The sequence below is a fragment of the Chaetodon trifascialis genome, chromosome 9 (genome assembly GCF_039877785.1).
Source record: "Chaetodon trifascialis isolate fChaTrf1 chromosome 9, fChaTrf1.hap1, whole genome shotgun sequence".
Taxonomy (NCBI): domain Eukaryota; kingdom Metazoa; phylum Chordata; class Actinopteri; order Chaetodontiformes; family Chaetodontidae; genus Chaetodon; species Chaetodon trifascialis.
Genome location: NC_092064.1, coordinates 927062 through 947265, shown reverse-complemented (window position 1 = coordinate 947265; position 20204 = coordinate 927062). Strand labels below are relative to the sequence as shown.

The 20204-nt window shown below is 41.1% G+C and overlaps 1 protein-coding gene across 1 annotated transcript in view; it reads left to right on the top strand.

Annotated features, from left to right (window-relative positions):
* The first annotated feature begins 2124 nt into the window (after window positions 1-2124).
* Window positions 2125-20204, top strand: part of wsb1 (WD repeat and SOCS box containing 1) — a 44289-nt gene continuing 26209 nt past the window's right edge. Inside the window, exons 1-2 of the mRNA XM_070970178.1 lie at window positions 2125-2551; window positions 16528-16696. Of these exons, the coding sequence (XP_070826279.1) occupies window positions 2512-2551; window positions 16528-16696 (209 nt within the window). The 5' untranslated portion in view covers window positions 2125-2511. The remainder of the gene's footprint in view (window positions 2552-16527; window positions 16697-20204) is intronic.

Sequence of the window (20204 nt, the reverse complement as noted above, 5' to 3'; positions counted from 1 at the left end):
GCCATTTCCCTATTTCTTGCCCTACATTTTTTCCCTCCTTTCTTTCAGAAATATTCTCTTCTTTCATTTCTTGTTTAACATCAATCCCGCTACTGACTTTGCTTCCTTCATTTCTGATAAGCTTGTCAGTTCATCTTTCTCTACCCTACTTTCTTTTCCCTGCATGTTTTCTACTACCAGTACTCTACACCTTCTTAAACAATCAGTACTTAATGTGCCTATCAATGGAAACACCCCCTCAGTGACATGGTGCCGAAGTGGAACATCCTCAACCACATTTCTTCCTCATTTTTCTGCCATTAATTTAGCAGGGCCTGTAAGAGGGTCAGGTAATGGTTTTAATTTCCCCGTTTTGTTCCCCATAACTCTAACTGACTCACTACTGGAACAGGTGTGCTTTAGACTTTCAATGGGCTTATCAGTCACACAAACTTCACAGTCAAACTGATCTTCCCATACAAGTATGATTGGATCTTATCAAACCCACATTACCTTGGAGCAACTCATTCAGCCAGGTGGTTTGTATGACACAGTCCGAGCAACATACCCCTTTAGTATGCATTCATACTAGACACTGAACGAGTCACAACAAAGTTTAATTCCTGCATTGTTTTACAGTTTTTTCCACTAATACACCCATTTTATTATGATGGGGCATTCTATATTATGACATATGATATTAGTACAGTATTATACTATATAGTTTTATTATATTAGCATCAACCGCTTTTATGTCAGTCTCTAATTATATCTAATAGAATTTCGGTATTTCTATAAGGATTATCTCAAACTCCTTGCTATTTCTTAATAACACAGAACATACACATAGACATACACACACATTGTAGGCATATATATACACACATACGCATATAGATGTTTATATAATGAGCTCTTTCACGTGAATCACGATTTTCCACAGCCTCTTGCTGCACCGATATCTCTTTTTTTTTTGCTTTTCTATTTTCTACTCATACAGTTTCAACACCACAAAGGAATTACTTGAAACCGGTTTACACTGCCCCGAGTGTCTTACGTGTAAACTGTCCCAGCACCACACAGGAATTACCTGGGAACTTAAACTCAATACCTTAAAACTTCCAAGACCACACAGGTATGACATGGAAGCTGTCCCAAGACCACACAGGTATTACATGGGAACTGTCCCCAAGACCACGAAGGAATTACATGGGGACTGACGGTTGAGACCACACAGGCATTACACAACTCGTCTAGAGATTGATTCATAACACCACACTCACCTATTAAAATAGATGGAGCATCCACTGTCCGCCACCTGTCCTCCGTTTGTCGGAGCGGAACTTTCCCTGAGTCTTATGAGACTTTTATACTGTTACCAGGAAAAGGACAACTGGTTATCACACACACCTGGTAATCATAAATCTAAAGAGCAATGACCATTTGGGGGAGTTCACTCATCCTGTTTCTTTAGGGTTTATACTATACCATAAACTCCTCGGGTACAGTGAATTGTACCTTCACCTTCCCCCTCTTTCCAGTGTCCCCCATTGAACGTCCTTTGTTCCTCTTTCTCCCCTCAGTGACAAAGGACCATAAAGAGTTTTACAATTCATAGACTGATTCCCAGGATTAGTAAGTCATCTAATTCCTACAAAAGGGTTTCAGCAGTTTTTTTTTTTTTTAAAAAAAGGTACTGAGGTACTTATCAAAATGTTTATGTGAGCATTGTTCAGTTCAGCTGTAATGTAAAGATGCACTGTTAAAACACAATATCACCTGAAATGATAACTGCCACAAGGTTAGTTCTTTTCATTAAGAGGGGTTAAAATGTGTCAGACCTTTATGAAACTGTTTCAGATGATATTGTGCTGGCATGCCTCTTCCTAAAATAATTTATGTTTAATCAGATTACTGTACAGCAATTCTGGGGCCATTAGAGCATATGAGTACCCCTCTGTTAGTTCACTACAGTGAACATACTGAGGGGAACTAAACCCCCCCCAAAAAAATTCTAAATTGTGAGTTGTTTTCGCTCCAAAGAGGCAGCTATCACAAAAAATATAGATAGCAGGGGGAGGGCTTAATGGTATTTAGTTACCACGGTAACTGTGGTGACGTATATGAAAACCCTCCCAAGCTTTTATGGCCAACCCTCTTTCAGTTGAGAAATAGCTTGGTGCCGTACAGCGAGAAGCCATTGAACAAATACGGCCTGGAGAATCAGAAAAACTAAAATTTCGTGTTAAACTGTTATTAATCCGAGACACTGAAACATCGTAAATCTAGATTCAAACAGTAAAAGAAACTACTGCCGAGGACGGAAAGGCAAACAAGACATTTTTTACGGAAGACAAACAACGACTGCATTTTCCACCCGCGACGTTAATCTCGGCGGAGGAATTCAACCGACATTAGTGGACATCAGAAGAGGAAAAGCTGCGTCTCAGTTCCTCGCCAACTGTCTGTTTCCTCTAGATATCTTTGTTTTACAGTCCTTACTTGGTTTTTCTCATCTGTGCCCTTATTTAGATGGCAAGCTTTCCAGATTCTGTAAACGAAAATGATATAGGTAAGTAACTCAGATATGCTAACGTTTGTAATTTCTCTGTGGTCATGTTCTGGGAGCAGCGGGGGAACGTTATTACGACGCTAAATTACATCGCCCTCATACATTTCGAAGTTAATAGCTGTGTAACGGTGCGTCGTAACTTGAAAAATATCACTGAGAGCCAGACAACAAAACTCGAAGCATAACGTACCATTTATCTTAAATCTTTCACGATCTTTCACTACAATACAGCTATTTTAATCAGTTCGAGGGAACCTTCACCGCGCCATTGTTTTTATGTAACAGTCGTGAATTTTCTGCATGTGCTTGCTGCTCAGCGTTATACTGAATCTCCTCATGTAGCACAACAGCAAGCGTCACAGTTTATCGTCGCTCTATTTCATTGTCTGAGGCAGTTTGTCTGTTAAATTGTACACGCACTTTCTGCAAATGCTGGGCAGAGGTTTTAAAATCCTAACTGATTTTGCAAGTGGGTTGCGTCACGCACACAAGGAAACACCTCACAGATGTGTTCTCTAATCTCAAACAAGCACACTCAAAAAGATTGGAAAATAATGGCGCATCACACACTGCATGGGGCTGCACGACATGGTAAAAAAAAAAAATCGTATTGCCATTACTTTATATACTGTGATTGCGACATGATTCATGATGATAATTTTTCACAAAAATTAAGAAAAACAAACAAACAAACAAACAAAAAACGATTAAAATCACAATGATGTGACATTTGTTGGGGTCTGTACCAAACAAACATGTTTCCTTACATCTAGAGAAGAAGATTAGTAGGCCAGGGCATCTCTGTAGCACTAGAGTACTTAATTATAATGCTGTTTGGTTACGTTTAACCTTTATCAAAAAAACTGCAGCTTTAGATTTTGCACTTGGCCATATTTCAATTTCAATGTTATTTCTATTAGATGTTCAGCTCTACATAATACAGGTTATTATTAAGATTATTGTGCCAGAGGGCAATGTAAGCCCTCATGTGATCTCATGAGGAAGCAGATAACAAAATGGAGACAGAGGTAGTCCACAACTTGCTGTGCTAATGTTTTTCAGTCAGAAAAATCAAAAGCAGAAGGCAAAACAAGTCTGGGTTAGAAAATAGTTGGGAAGACACAGTGAACAGGGGTTGTCTCCCAAATATCAAACATATTTGAAATTATTGGGGCACCGTGATGAGTTTGAGCAGTTCGGGATGTTTACGACTGGATCTGTTAACCTCTCAGATTACCAGATAATCTTGCCTGAACATCGGCACTGACGAATGTCCCAGACCAGATTTCTCTTCCAATTGTTGGGAGGGGTGAATTGGTGATGATTTGTCCCAGACTCTTGTGGTCTGAGCCTGGAATTGAGTACATCACTTGGTTTAACAAACCCATAAACTCTAGCCAGTATATAAAAGTATAGTATGGTTAGTCATTGTGTTATCATTTCGCTCTTCATGCTTACGTTAAATTGAAACCACAATGCAGATCCGTCCCTCCCCCACACAATAGCAGTGGGTGATTCATAATGTTGCTTCATGCAACACTAGGTTACATGGGTGCCCATATGCGAAACGTTACCTGGCAATATACCGCACAGGCCTTGAATGTATAGGTTAACCTAAATTACTTGAATGTCATGTAGTGTGTCTGTCATGTAGGTTAGGTACTTGCATTGCATCAAATTCTTTTGTTTTTCAAATACCGGACATTAAAAATTGGTTGAAATGACCTAAATATGAAAATACAAGGTCATCAGTTCGCCATTTGAGCTAATTCTATTTTTCATTATTTTCAGTGTCTGTAACTTTTTTTTCTGTAGCAAAATACTTACCAGGATTCCCATGTGTTCAGGTAAACCTGGAAAACAGTTAACCAAAAAACAAAACAGTTAGTCATTCTCATGTAAGATGACAGAAATAGTGTTGTCCTGGAAAATAATTTAAACATTCTCCTATTTTCCTTTGGCTGACAATGAACTCTTAGGCAATCTATCACAGCTCCTCAAAATGGATAATATTACCCTCTGAAAGGGCCAAGTTATGTTCAGGATCACATTCAAATTGTAGACTAGTTTATGGATGTAGGAGAAATGCTGCAAACACACAGAGCAAATTCTGGCCTTTGGAATAAACTCTCAGTGAGTTTAAATCAACTCAATTTGAGTGTACATGTGAGACCATCAAATTCACTCTAGGACAGAGTTAACGTAACTCCTCTCTAGGAGTTGATCTTTTATCCCTTTTCAGGAGTTAAAACTGAACTCTTGTGGAGTATATCCCATATAGAGTAAAATAGAACTCTCACCTTGAGTTAATTCTAATGTGAACTCTTTTAAGTGTTAAAATTCAACACTTGAAAATATGTTTTATTTAACACTTATGGAGTTAATATTACAAAACACTAAAAAGGTTTTAGGAGAAAATGGCTGCAAAAACACACCATAATGTTTAGTACAAATTTTTATTTCACAAATGTGCATACAGTGTGTTCAACAATCCATGCTGCACACTAGGGATTGACCAATTATCGGCCTGGCCGATAATATCAGCCGATATTCGGCATTTTTTTGATCATCAGCATCGGCCGTTTTTTCCACCGCTAAAATTAATTAATGTATTTTAAACTGCGCTCCTTTGGCTCTGATGCAGCCGTCTCTCCACTTGAAGTCACCACTCTTGGCTGTGTAACAATGTCCCGCCCACAGCCCTCACTGATTGGCTACATGGCACAAGTGAGTCAGTGACAGCCAATCAACACTGTAGCCTCTACATGCAGCGCTACAGACAAGGAGAAGCAGACAACTGCTCCAGTGATCCAGCAGAGGCAAGGCAACAGAGTCAGTTGAAGTTGCAATAAAAACCCTCTATGATGAAGTTTCAAAAATACTACAACCTTATGATCAATTTCAGTGATAACATGCAAGCCCAGAGTTGACATTTCACCAACCTACTCGTCTAATCACATCAGGCATATGAAAAAAAAAAAAAAAAAAAAAGGACGTAAGCAAGTGAACATGACCTGAAGCTCCTTACTTAATAATAAAAAAAAAAAAGATATAACGACATGCTGGTAGGTAGACCATAGCAAGTATAAGGGAGGAAAACCTGCTGAATTCCGCTGTTTGGCTCTGGAGATGAAACTGTTCACAACTTCAGCAAGGCGTATTTCATGATGACCCACCACTACGTTATACCTGCCGCAATTGCTTTATAGCTGTGGCCAGATGCACAATAATAATATAGGCCCTTTGGTTACCGTTACTTTGTGGAAATAATAAATCTCCTAACGTGTCTCAGCCCGTGGGGCGACTCCTGGTTTATCAATAAACAACACCGGAGGTTATTCTAGCCTATAAGTTGAACAGTACAGCACGCTAACGTGTCTTTGTTTGTTTACAGTCGCCTCTCCCTCAGCGCTTGTGCTCTCACTACACTATGATGCAGCAATGTAACTACTGGTGTTAAATGATCATCTTTTTGCCTGTCCCTTGTAGGGCTGGGCGATATGGCTGAAAACTCTATTGCGATATAAGTGTTTTATATTGGTCGATATCGATAATTATTGATATTTTTATGACCTATTTAAAATAAGGATCAGGAGAAAAATACATCAACGTAAATATTTTTATTTTACATTTAACCTTCCTCTGATTATAATCCCCTCAGCTATCAAGGCAGAAAGGAAATGTCAACACAACCATGGAAAACACTCAAATAATAAATGTAAAAAAGTGTAAAAATGTAAACAGAGAGTAACCTGAGAACTTTTTTTTTCTGCAGGTTTAGTGCAGAAAGTTCACAAGCTGATTCACCTTCTGGTGAATAAAATGTTTTCAAATATGTGCAGTGTTTTGAAAACATAGCAGAAACTGAGGTGGACTTGACATCTGTAACATACAAACAAACAAACATGATATACAGTACAGTAACACTGACTGAACTATAAAACCAGCCTAGACGTATGAACAACTTTAGTCACTCTTCTTACTCTAAACATACTTGAACTATTCAATTATAATTTTATTGCAAGTGTGTTTATGAAAGAAAAAAAAAAAGCACATGTAAGAGATGTTTGTAACCTGGCTTCTCCACAGTGCTCAGCGGAAGCATGTCTTTAGCCATATGATATGCTGCTGCCTCTGTTACGTCTTCGTGCCTTTTAGATGATTTGTCATCAGGCACTGAAGCAGATACCTCTGCATGGTGGTCAGCTGCTTGTGCGGTGGTCCTGCGGTTGCAGATGTTGTTGGACGTTGGCGAATACAGCTGCGCTCCAAAGAGTGAGCGCGGCTAAGGTGGTTAAATAAGTTTGTGGTATTACTGGTCTTGGTGGGGACGAAAGTCTTGCATAAGTTACAGACCACATTGGTCTGACTACGGTCCGACTTTTAAAATCCAAAAAACTTCTTACTGGCGAGCTGACTTTCCCTGTTTTATCGACGATTTCTTCGCTCGCTGCAGCGCTCACTTTCTATTTCTCATCTCACTCCTCGCGGAGCATCAAACACGTGACAACGACACGGCGCAACCGAACTTGATAATGTTACATGATTGCCGTGTTAGCGTGTCTCTCTCACTGATAAGCGATTACTCCCTACGTTGCTCAGTTACCTGAGAGCGAGTGCCTTTGTTCATGCAACCAACCTCGCTTCGCAACTTCAGGTTTCTTCCGACGAAGAAAAAAAAATTATTGAATGCTTTATCGAACGCATTTTATATTGATATTGATGATGTGTCTATTGCGAGACATATCACTATCGTTCTATCGGCCCAGCCCTAGTCCCTCGTAAAGTCCAGGGATATGAGTCGGGCAGAGAGCACACGTCGAGGACATTATTCTCAGTGTGTTTTATTTTCAATCAGTAAATTTACCGTCGCGTCTACAACTCAACGTGTGTAATAAAACACTTTTCCAAGCTCGAAGATATGAAAGCTGTGGTGCTGGCATGTCTCCTGCTACTGAATTAGGAGTACTAACTCAGACCCAAATTTCAGAACAGTTCAGTTCAGTTTATTTTGTTGATGTTTCAAAAATTCAGGGAGCTATTTTATCTATTTATTCATTTGAATGAGTTTTAAGAGATGTTGCTGGAAGGCCCCTGCACTTTTTGTTTTAAAAATAATGAAACTTAAAGGCATTTCAATGAAGATTTTGTGTTTGTGTTATTTTACAAAAAGTTATGGTCTTTTTTTCAGTGTACACAAAAGAAACAAACAGTATACTGTATTCATTCTAATCCCAGGTGTGTTACTCTAAATTTTGACATCAAAATTTAAATTTTTGCTGCAAACGAATATCGTTTCGAAATATCGGCTATCGGTTTCACTTGATTATTAATAATCGGTATCGGTATTAGCCCTGAAAAATCCATACTGGTCGATCTCTACTGCACACTTACTGGTGTAACAAGTCAAATTTTGAATAAAGTGCAAACAAGTGTAAACATACATTACAGCATTCACATTGAAAACAGTGCTGCACAGTTCTGTTTGTTTGGCTTTATGGTGCCATGCCATCACTGCATGGTGAAGTGCCAGTTTGGTGACATTAAGTCAGAAAAAGAAATATGGATGCAATTATAATGCAATGCAGTAATGGGGAACGAGAAAACCACACGCAAGGGGAATGACAAAAGAAACACAGAGACTTAAATAGAGGGGAACTAAACAGACACAGGTGGACACAATCACACAGGTGGGAAACCTACAGGAAGTAAATTAAACAAGACACAACGGAACGCCACCAAAATAAAACAGGAACAAGACTACCAAAATAAAACAGGATCCTAACACACATGTTGAGTTAATATGTTGATAGAATAAGAATCGCCGCTAGCTAACGTTAACTGACTAATACACACAGAAGGATAAGTACTGGTATAACGTTAATTTCAATCATATATGTCTAGTGAGATACAAGAAGCCATCGAGTTAAATTCAGCACGGTCGCCAGTTTGGGGCCAGCCTTAACATCAGCAGCTAACTTAGTTCTTCCGAGCATTACGCTGACAGAAGGTCCATCACATCCTAACCAAGTTTGAGAGGTAAAATAGCACTTTTACCTGTCGCTCGACAAAGTCCAAGACTAAACTGGTGAGCGCAGCAACAAAACTGTAGATCACTCAACACCTGAGAAGTGTTGAATCCAGCCCCTCAACACCCAGAGAATGAACACCGAAATGCTACACCAGCAAAGAGTATCCCCAACACAAACTGTAGTTTAACTTAGAAAATAAACTCCAAAAATCTTACTCTCTCGCACTCTTTTTTTGTCTAACCCCAGATTTTTCCACTCCAGAAATTTGCTGTGCAGCCTCAAGTCATGTCACATGGTAGCACATGCAGGCTGCATGACATTCCAACTTATGTGCCTGGAACTTTGAATAATGTCAGTAGCTTTCAAATGTAAATGTTAGTCACTACTGGCTGGTAACAATGGTAGCTTTTATTAGGTTTACATATTAACTTTGCTTTCCTCACTTGTTTTAAATGGTTAAATAATGTAAAAATGCTTAGCATGTTTGCTTAACTTGTTAAAGTTGACATGGTTGCTAGCTTGTTTTGCCTGCAAAGGTTTTAAAGTTATATACATATGAGATTTTAGATCACATTAGATTCAACTTTATTGTCATTGTCAGAGTTCAGCACAGAGACAACGATGCAGTTTAGCATCTAACCAGAAGTGCAAATAGTCATAATATCAAAAATATAAATACATACAAGTAGTTCAATTGGCATGAGGTATAAAACTAAAAAACTCAAGTGTCAGAAAACTCAATCTCAGGTGTTGAGTGATCTACAAAAAACCTTAGTATATATTTATGCTGCTTATTTTTAACTTACTGCATATTCCTGTTGCTTTTTTCAACTGGTTATTCTACTCACTGTTCTATTTCACATGCTGTATATATCACAATACTGTGCTGTTTGTTTTAACATACTTTTGACATAGCTGTACATGTTACTACACACTCACACACAAATGACAATAAAATTTGTCTTAAGTCTAAAAAAGTCTAACGTCTAACTAGGATTTGGGGAGCCAGGTTAACTTCAGTCTCTTCAGAAAGTAGAGGCGCTGTTGAGCCTTCTTTACCAGGGCGGAGAAGTTGAGGGTCCAGGGGCCTCATTTATAAATCTCGCTTACGCACAAAATGGGGCTTGAAAGTTGTGTATGCAACTTCCTACGCAAAGGTTGTGATTTATAAAAATAAAGTTAGCGTGAGAATGTGCACACCGGTACGCCAATTTTGATGCTTGCGTAGGAACATTTTGGAGACGGGGAACTGGCGGTGCAGATGGTGAAGTGGTGAATTGAAGCCAGATTGATCTCATGCATTTAATGTCATCACATATCAGACTTATAGACCCGCGTAATCATAAACACCCAAGTCTGCAGTGTTATAGATGTGTTCCTTTAGTGAGCCGTTAGGCCTACTACCGTATGCACAATGTTCATATATCATACTTCCATCTTCAAATGATACAGAGCGGTGGATGACACTGATGGATTAGTACTAATTGTGACAAGGTGTGTAACAATCATTCAGTTTGCTGAGTAAGCATATAAATAGTGCAGTGACACTCGTGCGTAATGCTGCACAATGGATGCGCTAGCACTGCTGGAAGATCACGCAAATGGTAGGATCAGGATGGAGAGAAGTTTTAGGGACCACAGAGATTTCCTGGCCCATGATGATGACTGGCTAATTAGCTGATTTAGATTCCCTAGAGCGGTGCTCCTGGATCTATGTGCTGAACTTGACCCAGTGTTAGATAGACCCACCCGCCGGAACCGCGCCATCCCGTACCAAGGATCAAGGCTATCTTGGTATCCAGTGGTGTGGGCTTGGGTGCGCCCTTGCCCCCACCAGTAGCAGATGCGCTTCGACGGTGCCATGCCACTTTCTTCTTGGCCTCCACTTTCACATCCGACCACTTCTTTTTAATTTCTGCCACAGAACACTCTGTGGCACTGGAACTATTTACTGCGGTGACGACGTGCTGCCACTCATTTTTTTAATTTTATTCGTGATGCCATTACTGTGACCACCAAACAAAATATCCTTTCTGGCCTCCACTTCACCCACAAGCACCTCGATATCAGTCTGCGTAAAATTTCTTTTTCTTTTCTCTGCCATGATCGAACGTAAAATGCCATTGATCAGCAGGCATATTTATATGCAAAGACATTCATGAGGTACTTTGCATTGACCATTCATGGTAAAATGTGGGTGTGTCGGGGGTGGGATGTGAGGTGAATCCACCTGCGCAATCTTCCAGGTGGAGTGTGATTTATAAAGGGAAGATTGCGTGCAGGTGTGAGTATGCACGGTTTTATAAATCCGAATATTTATTGCCGTACGCCATTCTCAGCTTTTGGGCGTACGCACACTTTAAGTGTGGATTCTACGCAATGTTTTATAAATAAGGCCCCTGGAGAGGTCCCTGGAGATTTGGATGCCCAGGAATAAGAAGCTGGAGACACATTCAACCTCAGCCTTGTCAATGTGTATGGGGCTGTGACTGCAGCTTTTAGTTTTCCTGTTGTCCTGAACCTCATCCCCTCAGGCTGACTCGTTGTTGTTGTTAATCAGGTTTATCACTATGGTGTCGTCTGTGAACTTGATGATGGAGTTAGAGTCATGCACAGGCACGCTGTCATGAGTGAAGAGGGAGTAGAGGAGAGGGCTCAACACACAGCCCTGTGGGACACCGGTGTTCAGGGTCATGGTGGCTGTGGTGTGGTTGTCTAACCTAACAGACTTGGATGTCAGGATGACTGTGTTGAATGCTGAGCTGACGCTGATGAACAGCATTCTCACATAGGTGTTGTTGTTGTTGAAGTGTGTCAGGGTGGAGTGCAGTGCCGTGGAGATGGCATCCTCCGTTGACCTATTTGGTCCATAGGCAAACTGATGGGGGTTCAGTGTGGGGGGCCCATTAAGGCCCACTGCAGGTGAGTGCTTCGGTACTGGCATGATGGTGTTGGTCTTGAGGCACGTGGGCACTGCTGCCTCGGCCAGTAACAGGTTGAAGATGTAAGCGAAGACCCCAGCCAGCTGTTCTGTACAGGCCTTGAGCACATGGCCGGGTATGCCCGTAGCCTTACAGACGTTCACCCGGTGAGTGCAGAACGCACATCATAAGTGGAGAGTGTGATTGGCTGTTCATTTGGGTGGGGAGACGTTTTGATCACTGGTTTGTTGTCCCAGTCGAAATGAGCATAGAAGTGGTTGACCTTATCAAGGAGGGAGCCATTGCTGGTTGGTGTGGCTCTTTTTTTTTTTTTTTTTGAACATTAATATAGCAGCAAGCAACAGTTTGCTATGTAAAGATTTTGTGGAGTAATGGTGTCCTGAGCAGAGTCAAGCCTACCCAATGCACAACATTGTAATTGAAGATGGCAGATTTAATTTCACTTTAAATGGTTTAGCTATGAGGTACTTTGTCTACCATGAAGGGAAGGGAAAATCATACAGCCACTTGCTATCCCTGAGTTCCCCAACACGATTTCCTTTTATCTCTGAATTCTTTGAGACAAACTGACGATTTGGAACATTTTTTTGATGCAGTGCTAGCAGCTCTGCAGCAGTAACAAGGCACTCCATCACAACACATAACATTGCTTCTGTCAGAATATGGTCTTGTGAAAGCTACTTCTGGTCACCCAAATTCCGCTAATGAGTGTCAATTCCATCTAAGTGCATTTGTCTTTGCCTTTTACCATCACTGCGAGCATGTCCACACAAACTAACTTAGGCACGCTAGTCTTGTATTTCCACATCAACTATAACAAAAGAAAATCAGTGTTTCTCCCTTTCTCTTGCAAAGCATGACAGTCAGCATCTACAGTTGCCATGACATTAACGCAACCTCTACATGGGTGTTGAATTCAGGGTGCTCTCAGAAGGATTGTTGCTCTTTTATGTTTAAGGTAGAAAAAGTAATTGCTTTCAAGAAATTTGTTGATTTATGTATTATATATGGATTACTTATGTTACTAAACTACCTCTATACTGTAAAAATAGCTATTCCAACCAACAAAGTAATAGCATTGATACATCCTCTTGCTTGCCTAGTTTACTTACCTTGTCACCTGACATTGTTCATAAAAGGGCAACTCTATTTCACTGCTTATCTTGTGTGTTTACATTGCTTTGCTGAGGGCAAGAAGGGGTTGGGTGGTATCCAGTTTTGGATTTAGTGCACGTAATTTCTTTGTTGTCAATAGGGATGCACCGATCCTCTTTTTTAACCTCCGATACTGATACCGATATCTAAGGTTTAGTAATCAGCTGATGTCGATCCGATACTGATCCAGAAAGACAGTGCTGAATTACATAACAAATGGTATGTCTCATTGTATGAAAAAGGCTGGGATTATTCTGTTGTGCATCAGACTTGACTTAAACATTTCTTTCCTGTTTTTTTTTTAAACAAACAGATATAAATGTACTGAGTTATTTATTTAATAACTGTGCACCAGTACAACAATCTTAAACCAATAGCTTCTCTTGCTTGGTCAAACAACATGGAAAAAATATAACAAGTGCAACTGTTTCAGTCAGTGCAATTAGGAATTTGTGCAACCATCTGTCTCCCACTTGCAACGGCATCACTCACAGCGCTGTGATAGTAGGCCCTCGTTGACAACCAGCTGCACTGTATGTGCAACGCAGCCTAAACTACGCACGCTCATGCTGTCCATTGCCATTCGCATGTTGCTGGCGTTGGCCCTCAGAATCACGTGGACTTTACTCAACGTACGTCAAACGTTTCCTTCAGGGTAGCTGCGATTGCATCGCTGGCGTGTGACCCACGGAAGTTTGTAGCATTGAGCATTGCACTGTGTGGCACGTAACTCTCATCCAGCCAGTGTGCAGTTAAACTTAAAAGTGACATGGGACATCCTCTCCGTGATTTTTGTTGCCTGCACACTATTAGGTTTAAATTTTTCACCTCTCTCCTTCATCTCCTTCAAAGTTAGCTGTGTCATACCGTCTCCTTTTTGTTTATTCAGTTCAGTGAACTCAGCGTGCTCCCTGGCGTGAAATCTCTGTCGGTGCTTGATTAAGTTGGTTGTGTTATAACCTGGCGTTTCACCACCGCCCCTCGGAACAATTACTGCGCAGGTATTGACAGTAGCTGTCGAGTTTGTAGGCTGAGATAGTCTGAAAAAGTTCCAGATAGCTGATCCTTTCGCTCGCTCTGTTTTGAAAACAATGCGGTTTTCAAAACACGTTATGTGCGCTTCAGCACTGCGTGTTGCTTGTGCATGACGCCACTAACAGCGCCTATAGCATAGCGTTAGACTGAATTGATTGGCCCCCATGTATCGGGTCCATTGTCACCGATACCCAATCTAGAATTTTCATCAATATCGGGACCGATACCGATACCAATATACCAATCGGATCGGTGTATCCCTAGTTGTCAAGCGTCCTGAGCTGCGTTTCTTGTCAAAGGTGCTATGCAAATAAAGTCTATTGGAATTATTATTTTCACACAATAACAAAAATGTTTTACATATTACAGTTTCATTCTCTAAGCAACATTCGAAACAGAATAGCTAGAGGTAGCCTAAGGTAAATACAAAATGGTACAAGGACATGGTTCATCTGCTCTGACAGTGTGCTTGTCACACGCAAGTATTTCTGGACCACCCTTGACATCAGTGGCAAGCAGCTGGGGTTTGAATGCTGCCACACTGCAGCAGTTGCATTTTTAAGGGTCCAACTTGTTTGTATCCACCATATGTTTTTTCTAATTTTCCCTTCTGAGGATAGCACATAGACAGTGGTGCTGGACAAAGTACTTATGTACCTGCAATATTTCAGTTTTTTATTTTTAATAAATGAGTAACACCCCCCCCCCCCCCCCCAAAAAAAAAACAAAAAAACAAAAACAAAACTTTTTCACGTTGTCATTATGGGGTATTGTGTCTAGATTGTTGAGACAAAAATGGAATTTAATCCATTTTGGAAAAAGGCTGCAACATAACAAAATGTGGAGAAAATCAAGGGGTGTGAATACTCTCGAATGCACTGTGTATATATACGTGTGTGTGTGTGTGTGTGTATACGTGTATGTGTGTGTATATATAGAAATAAGTTCATATTCATTTTTAAACAACACAATACTAATGTTTTAACTGAAGAAGAGCTCAGAAATCAGTATTTGGTGGAATAACCCTGATTTTCAGTCACAGCTTTCATGCATCTTGGCACGCTCTCCCCCAGTCTTTCATATTGCTGTTGAATGACTTTATGCCACTCCTGGTGCACAAAATTCAAGCAGCTCAGCTATGTTTGATGACTTGTGACGATCCATCTTCCCCTTGATCACATTCCAGAGGTTATTAAAGGGGCTCACGTCTGGAGATAGGGCTGGCCATGACAGGGTCTTCATCTGGTGGTCCTTCATCCACAGCTTGATTGACCTAGCTGTGTAGCATTGTCCTGCTGGGAAAAACAGTCCTCAGAATTGGGGAACATTGTCAGAGCAGAAGGAATGAAGTTTTCTTCTAGGATAACCTTGTACATGGCTTGATTCATCCGTCTTTCGCAAAGACGAATCTTCCCAATTCCAGCCTTGCTGAAGCACCCACATATCATCACGGATACTCCACCAAATTTCACAGTGGGTGCGAGACACCGGCTTGTACGCCTCTCCAGGTCTCTGTCTAACCATTGGATGACAAGGTGTTGGGCAAAGCTGAAAACTGGACTCATCAGAGAAGGTGACCTTAATTCACTCCTCTAAGGTCCAATCCTTATGGTCTTTTGCAAACCTCAGCTTGGCTCTTCTTTGCTTCTCATTGATGAAGGGCTTTTTTCTAGCTTCACACGACTTAAGTCCTACCCCTAGGGGAATGTTTTGAACCGTTCTCGCCATGCACTTCACCCCAGTTGCCGTTTGTCATTCTTTTTTATAGGTCACTTGATGTCATTCTATGGTTGCTGAGTAACATTTGAGTGAGTTGACGGTTATCCCGGTCAGTGGAGAGTCGTTTTTGTCTTCTGGTGGTCTGAAGCTTTGTTATCCCCAATGTCTGCTGCTTGACCTTGTTCTCATGAACTGCCTGAAATTTTAAGGATGGAAGTGACCTGACGCTCACTGTATCCCTCTGCCAGTAAAGTCTGAATGTATCACTCAAAACTTTTCTTTTCAACTCTTTTGGCATGGTCAATAGTTATTTTTTGATTCAAATTACTTTTGAGGTACTCCTAGCACTGTTTTTGCCATTCAGCTGGTCCTATTGCAAGAGAATAGTGATGCCCACAGCAGTGGTTTTTATACTTTTCCTCGTTAAATAAGATTTGGTTCAGGTGATGACCTAATCAGTAACTCATAAAGTAGAATGAGGTGTGCCTGTATTGGAATTCAACAGACACTAGAATGGATTGGTTGTCATACATGTAGAAATGCTGATTTCAGAAAAATTTGCAGTGGTCTCTTACTTTTTCCAGAGCTGTGTATATATGTGTGTGTGTGTGTGTGTGTGTGTGTGTGTGTGTGTGTGTGTGTGTGTGTGTGTGTGAGACTGACCGTCCTTTTCAGATTGACTTGGGGCAAGTGTAGATTAATAAATTAAGAAGTTAAATATGGATCAAGAATGTGGATATATAGAGTATATCCCTCTTAGTTTATTTTGTACACAGTTTCTTGACCAGTCTAATAAATGCTAAAATGCATGTGTGTGTTTCAGTAATTGTTATAATCCATTATATAATGGAGCATCAAACCTGTTTACCTTGTAATGTTCCCCACCCACTGTTTTTGTAGAAATAGTTTGGTTAGCACAGATAGCCAATCAGATGCCTGCATTAGTGACAAGCCCTCCCATGTGTGAGTGAAGAGGTTACTTAGGGATATTTGGAATTCCTGTGGCTAGGCCTGAATAAGCAGAGGGGTTGTAACATGTTAATCAGTGATTCTGTCAGGTGTTGCTGAAGTAACTGTGTTGTTGTTTTTCCAGGTAAGGCTAAGTTCATTGGTGAGCTCCTGGTGCCTGTTGCTCCCTTTGATCAGAAGTCTGGGCGTGAGGCTTGGACAGTAGCCTTTGCACCCAATGGTTCCTACTTTGCTTGGTCGCAGGGGCATCGAATTGTAAAGCTCATTCCCTGGACAAAATGCCTGAAGAACTTGTAAGTATCATTTAAAACTGAAATGAACTACTTATATGTAGGAACCATAATTAATGGAACATTAACATACACGTTCATGATTTTGTTGAATAGTTAAGACTGGTTAAGAATCTGAAATCCTTGTAAACTGACATTATGACTTATGTGGTTATGGCCTTAAAGATTTTGGCATGGGCTGCATGGTGGCGCAGCAGGTAGTGCGCGTGCCTCACAGCAAGAAGGTCGCAGGTTCAATTCCCGTTCGATTTTCTGTGTGAAGTTTGCATGTTCTTCCCGTGCATGCGTATGTTCTCTCCGGGCACTCCGGCTTCCTCCCACAGACCAGAAACATGCTCGTTAGGCTGATTGGTGACTCTAAATTGCCCCTAGGTGTGAGCGTGAGTGTGAATTGTTGTGTGTATGTGCCCTGCGATCGGCTGGCGACCGGTCCAGGGTGTACCCCGCCTCCCGCCCATTGACAGCTGAGATAGGCTCCAGCCCCCCCGCGACCCTGAAAGGGATAAGCGGCATAGAAAATGGATGGATTTTGGCATTTTATTCACCTTACCCATGTCATCCATGTAATATTTAGAAGTCCAAGAACTGCAGTTACTGGAACCTTCTTCGAAATTACATTTTCACAATTATTATTATTATTATTATTATGAGTTCAAACGGGTGGCACGGTGGAGCAGCAGGTAGTGCGCGTGCCTCACAGCAAGAAGGTCGCTGGTTCGATCGCCGGGTCGGGTCTGTGTTAAGTTTGCATGTTCCTCCCGTGCATGCTTGGGTTCTCTCCGGGCACTCCGGCTTCTTCCCACAGACCAAAAACATGTTCATTAGGTTAATTGGTGACTAAGGTGTCCTTCGGTGTGAGTTTGAGCGTGAATGGTTGTATGTCTGTTGCCCCTGCGATCGGCAACCCCGTAAAGGGATAATCTGGTATAGACAATGGATGGATGGATGAGTTCAAACAGCGAAGAACCTTATTGGGTCTCCACATTACTTCTTCCGCTTTACAGTAACAGTTACAGTTCCTATAGATAGATAGATAGATAGATAGATAGATAGATAGATAGATAGATAGATAGATTGGAAATCTCACCCACAACAAACTTAATGTTTTGGTGTAAAACTTGTGAACCTTAAACAGGGTTGTAGGTTGATTGGGAAAATGGAAACATTATATACTCTATAAACATGAACCTATTATGAATTATTAATCCTATCAAGAATGGTAATATTTTAAGCAGGAATACACTCTCAAAACTCACAGTTGAAATGCTTACCAAGTCACCTCCTTCTCCCCTCTCTGCCTGGCCTGGGCTCTGTTGCTCTCTCGATCACCGCCTGCTTCTATCTCTGATGCCTGTACGAACAACCACTATGTAATACACAACCACTGACTTGAGCTGTTAACATGTATTCTAAATTCAAATTTATATTCAAATGTGAGTTGGTGTTGGGGGAGAAGGTACCACAGCGGCAGTTGCATTGATAGTACTGTATAACAGACAGGAGACACCAAGCCAGTTTTTACTGGTTCAGTTTGTCCAGTAATTACTATTTTTTAGTTAGTTATTTTTTATTACCAGGACAATCTGTTTGAAGTCCAACATATTTAAGTCTCTCCTGTCATAATGTCTTGTGAAGATAATGCCTGAGTTAGATGTGAAAGTATTAAATGTTATGGGACCATATGCTGTTTCCCGCACTGCTTCCTTTACATCTACTTGCTCTTGCTCATCTCCAAAATCTGTGAATTATGAATTTATTTCAACCAAACCAGAGTTAATGATGATTTCTGGAACAGTGGAAAGATGAACCAGGAAGGCTTTGGTGAGTTTTATTTTGTTTTAGTCGCATTTGAATGAATTGTGTTTAAAATAACAAAATTAGATAAAATAGATAAAATTGTTTCTGTGAATGGACTCTGGTGGCTTTGGTCAAAGTGATATAACACTTTGTTTTTTGGTGAAACAAAACAGATCTTACTGTTGTCAGCAGACACTTACAGTAACAAAAAATATTGTGAGAAAATGTAGCACTATCGTAGCGGCTGCCATAGGGCCAGGGTGCTGCACTGAATGCACTGTATCACGGACAAGTGTCACACAACCAGAATTTCCATTATCTGGTATTTGCATTTTTTTTGTTACCAGCAAAATCTGTTGAAGTCTGACATACTTAAATCTATCTGGTCATAATGTCCAGTGATATAATTCTTGAGTTAGAAGTGAAAATACTCTTTTTTACTCAGTGAATTAAGAGTTTATTTCGTGAAAGATGAACCAAGAAGCTTTAAGAAAAAAAAATCATCATCATCAGCAGCAGAGGAGTGCCATCTATTCATGTTGGGGTTTGTCATTAAGGGGTGATGGTGAGTCCCGAAGCCAGACCAGTTGAGAACCACTGGTCTAGAGCAGTGATTCTCAACTGGTGGGACCCATTTTCAGTGGGTTGCGGGCCTTTGCTTGGGAAAAAAAAATATTAAGAAATAATTCATGTGCTTTTATTTTGAAGGGGATTTTTTATGAAGCAGAGTGCCATCTTTTTTCCTCAATTTGGGTTGTGGCTTGTCATTAAGTGATGATGGTGGGTCCCAAAGCCATAGCAGTTGAGAACCACTAAGAGAACTAAAATCAGCAGCCACCTCTGTCTGCAGTTAGAAGTAGGTCGGTCATAAGTAACCTTAACAAGTGCTGTCTTGGTAGCGAATGAAGTGCTCTAAAACCAGACTGAAAACCAATAAAAACACTTGTTATTATCAAAAGATATCAATTGGGATAAAATTACTTTCTCCAGAAACTTAGATAAAAAAGACAGTTTGGATTGGGCTGTGTGTCTGTAGTAGTAGATAGTGTCTGTTAAAGATCTGCTAAATAACAGGGCTAACTGAGGGGAATACCTCCGTACAAAAACATTTCAAGCAATCAGTAGCAGGGGCCCGTTGCACAAAACTAGGATAAGGGATTAAGCCGGGATATGTTGGTGATCCTGGCTCATCTGATCCGTGATCCGGTTGCACAAAAGCAGGATAGCGGAAAGTGGGACATGTTATGGGATCAATTACCATGGAGTTTTATTCTGTGGAGCTAGCCTGCTCCAGACCAGGCTAAGTTCCAGGATCTATTTAATCTCATCCCTTATCTCAGTCAGCAGTCATCACAAATGGAAACCAATAGTTATTCCACTGACTAGTACACATTGTTATCACATTCAACTAGATCCATCCATCCATCCATTGTCTTCCGCTTATCCGGGGCCGGGTTGCGGGGGGAGCAGTCTCAGCAGGGACGCCCAGACTTCCCTCTCCCCGGACACTTCCTCCAGCTCTTGCGGGGGGATCCCGAGGCGTTCCCAGGCCAGCCGAGTGACATAGTCACCCCAGCGTGTCCTGGGTCTTCCCCAGGGCCTCCTCCCGGTGGGACATGCCTGGAACACCTCCCTAGGGAGGCGTCCAGGGGGCATCCGATAGAGATGCCCGAGCCACCTCAGCTGACTCCTCTCGATGCGGAGGAGCAGCGAC